The sequence below is a fragment of the Thamnophis sirtalis genome, unplaced genomic scaffold, assembly GCF_051295495.1.
Source record: "Thamnophis sirtalis isolate CommonGarterSnake01/CBP01778 unplaced genomic scaffold, rThaSir2_p1.2 scaffold_15, whole genome shotgun sequence".
NCBI classification, from domain to species: Eukaryota; Metazoa; Chordata; class Lepidosauria; order Squamata; family Natricidae; genus Thamnophis; species Thamnophis sirtalis.
Window position 1 is genome coordinate 44,998,265 of NW_028261395.1, and position 10,795 is coordinate 45,009,059.

The 10,795-nt window shown below is 46.4% G+C and overlaps 2 protein-coding genes across 2 annotated transcripts; both read right to left on the bottom strand.

The window, feature by feature from the left end:
• Positions 1–5,676: 5,676 nt before the first annotated feature.
• LOC106555790 (actin-1-like) lies at positions 5,677–7,298 on the bottom strand. The gene has a single exon (XM_014074699.2). The coding sequence runs from the start codon at positions 6,886–6,888 to the stop codon at positions 5,776–5,778; it is 1,113 nt and encodes a 370-aa protein (XP_013930174.2). The 5' UTR covers positions 6,889–7,298; the 3' UTR covers positions 5,677–5,775.
• A 1,371-nt stretch (positions 7,299–8,669) lies between these two features.
• On the bottom strand, positions 8,670–9,956 carry LOC106555787 (actin-related protein T2-like). Its single transcript, XM_014074696.2, is given in 2 exon segments — positions 8,670–8,912; positions 8,914–9,956. Coding segments are annotated over 2 exon segments (1,155 nt in total). The 5' UTR covers positions 9,934–9,956; the 3' UTR covers positions 8,670–8,777.
• Between the last annotated feature and the right edge of the window lie 839 nt (positions 9,957–10,795).

Sequence of the window (10,795 nt, forward strand, 5' to 3'; positions counted from 1 at the left end):
GAGCCTTCCCCAGACCCCAGGACTGGGCCATCTAAACTACTTGAAGATGTGAGGATTTGAACTCCCAGAATTCCCCAGATATGCAGGCTTTGCTGGGGAATTCTGGGAATTGAAGTCTTGCTGAGATAAAAGACCAGACTAGATGATCTCAAAGGTTTCTCCTTATGATTCTGTCTTTATTTTGCACACACACCCTGCCCCGATTCTTCTAAGGTTCTGTGTTCAATTTCTCCTTCTGTTATTCTCTCTCCAGGTGGTAACACACACACACACACACACACACACACACACAATAAAAAGGGCTGGACAGCAAAATTCCATCCCTACAACGCAGCACGATAAAAGGCCATTTTAAACCATGCATAACATATACTAAGGACAACTGACCACGTGCACAATGAAATAATAAATAATTAACCTACCCCGGGCAAGGCTGGAGTAGGAATTGGCTCTTTAAAACCAGCCACACAACCACCCCACGGGCGAAATTGCCACACTAGACACACAGCATTCAGAGGTTGTTGTTTTTTTTTTGCTCACTGGCAGAATTTGAACCCACTGCATTCTCCGTTTTCCCCCTACCTCGCAGCGTTGTCGTTGTTGTTGTTGTTGGGGAAGAAACATTGCAGGACAGAAACCACGTACAATTCCTTTCGGATTCACCCTTTTGTTTTCATCCTTCCCCTTATATATATTTTGTGGTTTATACTTTATATTCTCCCCGTTGGCACCTTTTATGCCCTCTGCCTTGTAAATGTATATGTATTTATTGTATATGTTTAGCAGTTTATGTGGCTATTACATACCCATTTCCTGCCCGTTATATTTTTACGCCTCTTCCTAAAAACTAAAGCCCATCCTCTTATGTTGGTTTATGGCTGTAATAAGGATGGATTAATTGATTGATTGGGAGCCGTCATCCCTGCAGCCAAATATTTATGAGATGGACTGCAGCCATTTCCAGTACCCAAAGCTGAGCAATTAAGTAGCCAGGTGTAGGAGCTGCGGTTGATAAAGACCAGGAATAAAATCAGTTTTAATTGTAAGCCGCCCCAGGCAAGAACATAAGATGGGTGGCTGTATAAATTGAATGGGTAGGTAGGTAGGTAGGTAGGTAGAGATGATAGATAGATAGATAGATAGATAGATAGATAGATAGATAGATAGAGAGAGAGATAGAGAGATAGAGATAGAGATAGAGATGATATAGATAGAGATGATATAGATAGAGATAGAGATAGAGATATATAGAGAGATAGATAATGATGGAAGGATAGATGAAGCTAGAAGATAGAAAAATGGAAGGAAAAAGGTAGATAGAAAATAGATAGAAGATAGATAGATAGATAGATAGATAGATAGATAGATAGATAATGATGGAAGGATAGATGATAGAAGATAGAAATATAGATGATAGATAGAAGATAGAAAGATAAGAGTAGATAGATAGATAGATAGATAGATAGATAGATAGATAGAAAGATGGAGAGAGAGAGAGAGAGAGAGAGAGAGAGAGAGAGAGAGAGAGAGAGAGAAAGGTAGAAGGAAAGGTAGAAGGAAGGAAAGAAAGGAAGGAAGGAAGATGGGTGGATGGAAGGAAACAAGGAAAGGAAAGAAGGAGAGATGGAAAGAAAAGGGTAGATAGAAGATAGGATCAATAGTAGAAGATAGAAGGATAGATAGAAGATAGAAGATAGAAAAATAGATAGAAGAAAAAAGAAAGATACAAAATAGATATAGATAGGTATAGAAAGATAGAAAGATAGAAGATAGAATAAAGGAAGGAAGAAAAGAGGAGAGATGGAAAAGGAGGGATGGGAAGAAGATGATGGATAGATAGATAGAAGAGAGATAGATACAATACAATAGCAGAGTTGGAAGGTCTTGTAGTCCAACCCCCTCTAAAGGATAGAAAGATAGATAGTAGAAAGATAGATCGAAAGGGAGAAGGAAAGGTAGATGATAGAAGATATAAGGAAATATAGAAGATAGAAGAAAGAAAGAAAGAAAGAAAGAAAGAAAGAAAGAAAGAAAGAAAGAAAGAAAGAAAAAGAAGGATGGATGGATGGATGCATGGATGAGAGAGAGGGAGGGAGGGAGGGAGGGAGGGAGGGAGGGAGGGAGGGAGGGAGAGAGAGAGAGAGAGAGAGAGAGAGAGAGAGAGAGAGAGAGAGAGAGAGGAGAGCGAGCTACCTGTATGTTCAGGCTCCTCCTTCCCAGAATGGATCCTTGGAGTTGAGTCCATGTTGATTCTTGCGCTCTGCAGATGTTGGTTCGTCCCTCTCCTGGCCTTCTCCCTTGGGCCACCGTCCATGACATTAAACCCGGTTTCATAGAACATAGAATCATAGGCTTGGTTGGAAGGGACCTTGGAGGTCTTCTAGTCCAACCCCCTGCTCCAAGGCAAGAGACCTTATACCATCCTGGTTAAATGGTTGTCTGGTCTATTCTGGAAAGCCTCCAGTTCGTGGTTTAGTTTCTGCAACCCCCAATTCTCTCTGAATCGGGCTTCCCCTTGGATTTTATGGAGCTCTGGGGCTTCCAAGCCCTTTTCCCTTTTGGCCTGTCCAGTTGAAACAAACCAGGTTTATTTGTGGTTGGAGTCACAAACAAGGTCCACAAATGTGGCTGGTTGATTGTTTTGACCTGTAAATCAGTTTGAGGCCTTCAGTTTCCTCCCCCAAAGGCTCCCAGGCCGCCAAAAATGGCTCTATTTGGGCATATCTTGGAGGCAAAACCAGGTGAGTTTTCTCTCCTGGAGGCTCATCAACTCTCATGAGCTTCTTGACTCTGGGTTTGGGGTTTCATCTGAACGGCCGTCGAAGCTCGACACCCTTCAACCAGCTAGGATGGAAGCAGATCCTTTTTTCTCCTCACGACTGCATTCCAGAGCCCTCCTTCCCCACCAAAGCCATTTTCCAGGTGTGCGTGGACTTCAACTCCCACAATGCCACAGCCAGCGTGGCCAGGGATGAGAATTCTGGGAGTTGAAGTCCCTAGGCTTGGAAAGGGCCCAGGTGGGGACTAGGCCCGAAAAAGTCCTCCGTTCCAGAAGTGATGGCAGCTTTCCTTTTCCAAGTCCCTTTTTCTAATAAAATAGGAAAAACCTTGATGTTTCTGGCCTAGTTGGAGGAAAAAGGGTACCCGCTTTGGGGCCCAGTCAAACGGGGGCCATTTTAGGCAGCAGGGCTCCCTCAGCTACGCCACTGGCGTAAATAGAAGGTGGTTTGTGTAAAAGATTCATCAGATACCTCACCCCATGGACATTATTGGAGTCAAAAGTAGCTCAAATTCTTTTATATTTACCCAGAAGCGCATCCTTGGCATACATTGAATGTTGTGTACCTGCATTTATTATGTCCTTTGCCCAAACGCTTGCTGCAAATGATACCATGCATCACGCCAATTGGCTTGCATCCACATAAGCCACATTTTTATCCTTTTAATAAAGGTTATTTTTTTGGTGGGGGGGATTGATCATACTAAAGCTAAACAAAACAAAAAAAACAGCTTAACAAACCACTTGCACACACATCTGGGTGCATTCATTTTTCTAAATCCGACCCACTTTAGCAGGCAAACAAAATTAGGATCTGCACTTAATTTACTTTCTCCCCCCACCCTGTTCAAAAAAAACCCAAGAGAAAGGCATCTTTCGATCTGCATCAGCCAGGATTTCTGTGCAAAATTCCACAATTGGGTTCCAATTTCCAAGGCAGTGTGTTTTGTGTTTGTCTCCCCCCCCCACACACACATTAAGCAATTGGTGTAGGAGTCAAGCCCTTTGTGTTCCTGCAAATCCCGGGCATATGGAAGTCAGCGAGCTGTAAAATACTTACACAAACTACCCTTGTATCTCATTTGTTTACGGGTTTTCAGCGGGCTGCCAGGGAGAAGACAAAACAAAACAAATAATAACAATAATAAAAAAAGGAATCGGAGTCTTAACAGCTCTCTAAATATGCAACTGATTGTTTGTTTGGCTGCAATATTTGTGGCCATCTGCTCGCCTCCTGCATTCCAAGCCAGGGGAAGGGGAAGAGGGAAAACGGAAAATGAAGGCAACTCGAGAAATGAAACAATATAGAAAATGTCACTTTGTCAATGTCAATTTGTCCACTTTTGATCCCTTCTGCTTTGCAACGGCGGGTTCATTATGGAGTTGACATGTGTCAGTGGATTACCCACACACACACACACACACCCTCCACAACCTTGCATTTTCCTCTAAGGGAAATCTGGACCCTTCAGAATTGGGAAGCTGTTTATTTCACTTTGCCCTGCAAATTTCACTTTAACCTGGAATAGATCCATTCAGGACTTTACAGTTAGAAAGTCTAACTTCCTCCCTCCCTCCCTTCTTTCATTTTTTGTTCCTTTCATGCTTTTCTCATTCCTTCTCTTTAATTTTCCCTTCCTTTCTTCCTTCCCTTTCATTTTTCCTTCCTTGCCTTCATTTCCCTTTTTTTCTTTCCTTCCCATTCATTTTTCTTTCTTTCCTCCCTTCCTTTATTTTTCTCCCTACTTCTCCTCTTTCTTTTCTTTTTTTCCTTCCTTCATTCCCATTCATTTTTCCTTACTTCTTTGTCCTTCCTTCACTTTTCCTTCCCTCCCTTCATCTTCCTCCCTTCCCCCTTTTCCCATTCTCTTCCTCCTTTTCATTTTTTCCTTCCTTCTTCTCCTTCCCTTTCTTTTATCCTTCCTTCCTTACCATTCATTTTTCCTTACTTCTTTGTCTTTCCTTCCTTTGTCCTTTCTTCCCTTTCATTTTCCTTCCCTCCCTTCCTTCTCTCTCATTTTCTTCCTTCCCTTCATGTTCCTTCCTTCTCTTCATCTTCCTTCCTTCTTTCTTCCCTCCTCCTCTCCATCCCGCCTCTATCAACTATCTTTCTAGATCTATCTATGCATCTATCTATCTATCTATCTATCATCTATCATCTATCTATCTATCAATCTATCAATCTATCAATCTATCTATCTATCTATCTATCTATTATCTATCTATCTATCTATCTATCTATCTATCTATCTATCTATCTATCTATCATCTATCTAGCTAGCTAGCTAGCTAGCTATCTATCATCTACCTACCTACCTACCTATTTATCTATCTTAGATCATCTCAACCACCCACCCGCCAATTCTGGTTTATTTTTGTGTGTTTTCTGCCTATTTGAGCCGTGGTAGCGCAGTGGTTAGAGTGCAGTACTGCAGGCTATTTCTCCTGACTGCCGGCTGCCTGCAATTTGGCAGTTTGAATTTCACCAAGCTCAAGGTTGACTCAGCCTTCCTTCCGTCCTTCCGAGGTGGGTGAAATGAGGACCCAGATTGTTGGGGGCAAGGGGCTGATTCTGTAAACCGCTTAGAGAGGGATGTAAAAGCACCGTGAAGTGGTATATAAGTCGAAGGGGCTATTGCTGTTTATGCCAAGTGGCAAAAAGTGTACGGGCCTGGACGTAAACAATTCTCGTGGTTGCTCCAGCACGGAACATCCAGCAAACTAACAGCTTCCTGCTCTTACTCACATCAACTCTCCCCCTCACTCAAAATATACAAAACAACTTCAGGGGTCCTCAAAGCACAGCTCACAAGGCCTCTTTCTTTGCCTCCCCCCCCAATACGGGAACTTTGGTTGCCGCGCTCCAAAAAACACGTGGCACGGCTTTCTTTTTGGAAAGGTTTACTAGCCCCTCGCCAGCACTTCCAATCAAATTTTGTTTTGGAGGGTGGGATGAGGGGGGAAGGGGCTTTCATAACTGGCCCATTTATTCTTTCTCAGAAGCACTTCTTCTGCAGCACCGTGGAGCCAACCTCTCTGTATTCTTCCTGGGTGACCCACATGTTCTGAAACGAAGGCAGGCTGGTGAGCACCGACGCGCCGATCCAGACGGAATGTATCCGGTTTGCTGGGGCTTCCAGATTGGTCGGCAGGCCGCGAGGGCCTAGACTTCTTAGCTCTTTGAGAAGACGTTCGCTAAGACCCGGGAAGAGGGTAGATCCTCCCGCTACGATGAGGCTTCTCCAGAGATCCTGGCGGATGCTTCCTTCGCATTTGGAGATGCTCTCGGCGATCATTTGGTGGATTCCCGGCGCCGCAACTCCCGCATCCGTCGGGTTGAACAGGGCTTCGGGAGCTCGGAAGAGCTGGTCCCCGATCTCGACAGGCGTGCCATCAGGGAGGGTGTATTTGCGGATGGATGCTTTGTCTTTCGGGTGTCCCGAATCCAGAGCCACGTAGCACAGGTTCTCCTTGATGTTCTTCACAATCTCCTTCTCGGCGGAGCTGAGGAAATTGTGGCCGCTCTCCAGCAGGAGGGTCGCGAGATATCGGGTGACGTCCCGTCCCGCGAAGTTCATCCTGGAGATGGCGTGGAGCAGGCAGTGGCCTTTGTAGATGGGGACAGTCAACGTGACTCCGGCACCGCTATCTAAAACCAAACCGGTGGTACGGGCAGAAGCGTACAAGGCCATCAAAGCTTGAAGGCCTACAAACATAGCCGGGACCTCAAAATGCTCAAACATGATCTCTGTCATCTTCTCTCGGTTGCCTTTTGGGTTCATGGGTGCTTCGGTCAACAACACCGGCCTCTCCGTGGCTCTTGCCTTGAGTCCATGCCTGTAGATGTATCTCCAGATCTTCTCCATGTCATCCCAAGAGGTCACGATTCCATGTTCCACCGGGTATTTAAAAGATAAGATCCCTCTCTTGGCTTGGGCTTCCTTGCCTACGTAACAGGTCCTCTGAACGGGGCCAAACATGATCGCTCGGGTCTTTGGGTAGCCAACAACGGTCGCCACCATGGCCCTGGGAGCCTCCTCCCCGGAAAAACCGGCTTTGCAGATTCCTGACCCATTGTCAATAATGACAGCGCTTCTCGACTGAGACATCTTCGAACCGAAGAGCTGAATTTGCAACGGCTCTTTTCCTCGCTCTCATAGGACACAGAACATTGGGTCCGTCTAGGTTCTAGATCCTTAGATCTCACAAACGGGTTTCTCCCTTTTTCAAAACCGGCTTCTTCTATGATGTACAGGCGACATATATTTCTGGGAACAAGGTCTTCTCTGAATAACCAGGACTTGTCTTGGAGTGATGGAATGATTGGGAGCGTCCACCATGGATGTTCAGAGATTATTGTTATTACTGGTTATCTTTGTGAACCAGGATCAACGAAAGAGGTTTCAGATGGCCAAGGATGTAGGACACCATGATGCTTCTCAGATCCCCGGTTTCAATTTATTCACAGTGGCGCCTCTGTGGTGTTAAAGCTGGACTGCGTGGTCTTCTCGGTTCAATTTTCTGCAGAGGTTTAAGAAGCTTCCAGTTTGATCTTCAGTGGTCAGCCAATGGAGACCAAGTTGACGTTGTCATCCGGCAAGGACAATGACATCAAAGAGAACAATGGAAGTGCTAAGGTGGGCCTCGTTTGGGGGGCCCACCTAGGTGAACCTCTGGATTGACAACTGAGACAGACAACTGAGATAGCGATTGGAGGGGAAAAATCAGTAATAGTAACAGTACTATAGTCAGTAACAGGAAGAGTGGAGAAGTGAGTTGCTGCTACAGGAAGACAGTCCAAAGGTAGAAGAAACCATCTGTCCCAAATGTTTGAGCAGAGGGGGATGGACTAGAAGACCTCTAAGGTCCCCTTCCAACTCCGTTAGACTGTTACAATGACTGCTGACCAAGTGTAGACGGTTCTATAGAGGATCACCACACCTTGATGGTCAGCAAGTGGCCTACGGTATCCTCAAGGGCCGCCCAATGAGAAGGCCAATCGCAGTAGTCCAGCCAAGAGATTTACTTTCCAGTTCATAAACCATGTTTTCGGTAGGTAAGTCTCCTCGGCTCGTTTGACCCACAAGGACGGTCGAATTAACCATAGTCTAGGTCTGCACGGAACAAGGGACCTTAAACTACACCAAAGTTGACACGGGACTCTCAGCCGCAACACTGAAAAGATTCAACCGAGGTTTAGCTCAGGGAGTTTAACACCGGGTGTGAACGCCAAGGTGAGACAACCTTCACACTTGCATTTCTATATTGGGAAGGTGAAAAAAAAACCAAATTACAGACTGTTCTCGGCATACGACCACAACGGAGGTCGTACGTTTCTGTCGCTAAGCGAGACAGTGGCTAGGTGCGTGTTTGCCTCACCTGACGAACTTTCTTGCCACGGTTGTTCGAATGAATCCGTGCAGTTCTTAAGTTAGTCACTTGGGGGGTGAATAGAATTCCCCCGGGAAACTGCAGCTGTCATAAGCATCTGCATTTTTGTTCACGCCACCCCGGGGATGTTGCAACGGTCATAAGTGTGGAGAAAGGGTCCTAAATGGTCACATTTTCAAAAGGTCGCTAAGTGAAGTGTTCTAAGTCAAGGACTACCTCAGAGGTGATATTTTGCCGGTTCGCGCCAGTTTGGGGGGGGGGGGGCGAACCAGTAGTGGGGGTGGCGCAAGGCTCCACTCACCCACCCAGACAGAACATGGGGAAGACAGTACCCCTCGTACACGGGGAGGGCGTGGATGACCTCAAACTCAGGAGGTTCTGCGCATGCACAGATATGCGGGCGCGCTCCCGCTACCGAACCGGTGGTGAAGAAAATAGGACGCCATTACTGGACTACTAAGCAGGAAGTACATTAAATCCACATAGTTTCTCGTGCCTTTAAATCAATTATTTATTTAACCTTTTGGGGAAAAGGTGAACGCTTGCAATTTTTGTCTTTTAATCGTTTTCCGCTTTTATAGCCAAATGAGGAGAGGTTTCCCCGTCCTCAGTAACACCGTCGGTGGACAATATTTGGCCCGTATTCTCGGTAATCGGCAGCCGTCACCCACATCTGTTTGAAGGTGCTCAAGGAGGTGATGATCGACGCCCCGATCCATGCCGAGAACCAACGGTCTGGGGGGAGCGATGACCTTGATGGGGACACCTTGGGGGGCTTCCCCTTCCAAGCCTTTGAACATCCGCTCGTCCAAACCTGGGAAGAGGGAAGACCCTCCCGAGATTAGCACGTTGGAATACAGGACCTTACGGATGCTGGGGTCACACTTCTTGATGCTGTGGGCCACAAGCCTGGGTAGACCATGTCCCTTGTGGTCGATGTTGCTCGGGGTGAATAGGATCTCGGGGGCCAGGTACAGGGGGTCCCCAATTTTGATCCTGTTGCCGTCGGGAAGCTTGTACTCTTTGGGGAGCTCTTCGGAGTGCTTGCTGTCTCGGTGGCGGGCGTCCAAGGCCACAAAACACAACTTGACTTTGATGTCGTCCACCACAGTGTTGGCTTCCGGAAAGTTCCAGAAGTATTGCCTGTTTTCCAGGAGAAGTTCCCTCAGGAATTGCGTGACGTTGCGGCCCCCGAGGCCCAGCTTGGACACCGCGTGGGGAAGACAGTACCCCTCGTAGACGGGGACGGCGTGGCTGATCCCAAACCCACAATCAATGACGACCCCCGTGAAACGGGCAGAGGCGTAGAGGGAGAGGATGGCCTGGATGGAGAGATAGAAAGACGGAACCTTAAAACATTCAAACATCACCTGGGTGAGCTTGGCTCGGTCTTCTTTGGGATTCAAGGGGGATTCTGTCATCAGCAAAGGTCTCTCGAAGGCCTTCACCCCCAACCCTTTGTCGTAGATGTACTTCCAGATGGTCTCCATCTCGTCCCAGCAAGTGATGACGCCCGCTTCCATGGGGTAGGCCAACGAGAGGCTATCTTGTCTATGCTGGGCTTCAAATCCCACGTAGCATTCCTTCTGTTTAGCCTTGGAATGTGGCAGCTTGCTTCTGGGGTAACCGAGGACAGTGGACATGACGTGCCTTGGGCTAATTTCTCCAGAAATCCCCGATTTGCAAAGTCCGGAGCCATTGTCAATGATGACAGCGTGGGAGTGGGAGAGCCGAGTCTTCGACGCGAAACCTTCTCGGCCCATTTCAGGAGAACATCAACCTGTTCAGCAACTGACGATAGGCATGGTGTCGGAGACTCCGAGACGTGTCTTTTGAGTGGTCCCCGGGGAATAAAAACACTTGCGGTTTCCTCAGTGCTGTATCAGCCTGAAAACGACGACAATGGCAAAAACCCACGGCCTCTCTTCCCATTTGAGAAAAACTGGGAAAAAATAGTCCATAGCCATGACTTCACAATGAATGAGGTCCTGTCTAACCATTGTTGAGTTGTCTCTAGGAGACCAGAAAGTTCAAGAGGCCTTTCAAAGCTACTTTGATGAAGAGGCAAAGATGGTTTCAAGTCTTCTCTTAGTCAAGATCCACTATCTTGACCGGAAATGGTCTTCAGATATTTAAAATGAACTCTTCCACAAATGCAAAATTAAGTCCAAGACACCTCAAGAACACGGCTGTCTTCACAAGAACACAAGAACACAAAAACACAAATCATCTCCTCTCTCTCTTTCTCCATCACTGTTCTTGCTTCTTCAGTTGTTTCCTAGAATATAGAATAGGATCGGAAGGGCCCACCCCAAGGTCTTCTAGTTCATCCTCTTACTCAAGCAGGAGAGCCTCTACCATTCTCTTCTTAACAATACAAAATTATCCCCAAAAAATGGAATGACCACTAGGGGTCCTCCAAGAGATCAGAAGTGTCTTTCCTTGTTGCTGCCGCCCCTACTGGTGAATCGGGAGGATTGCACCCTGTGTTGGAAAAGCACTAGGTTTACAGAGCTGATCATTGTAGGAAGCAAAAATTAGTGTAAACTTTATAAAATTGATTTTTTTTTCCTGTCCCAGATCGATTCGGTAAGAAGGGAGGAAATTAAGATGGCCCTTCTGCCC

Excerpts from the sequence above, each read along its gene's own strand:
- LOC106555790 (XM_014074699.2), bottom strand. The coding sequence starts at position 6,888 with ATGTCTCAGTCGAGAAGCGCTGTCATTATTGACAATGGGTCAGGAATC.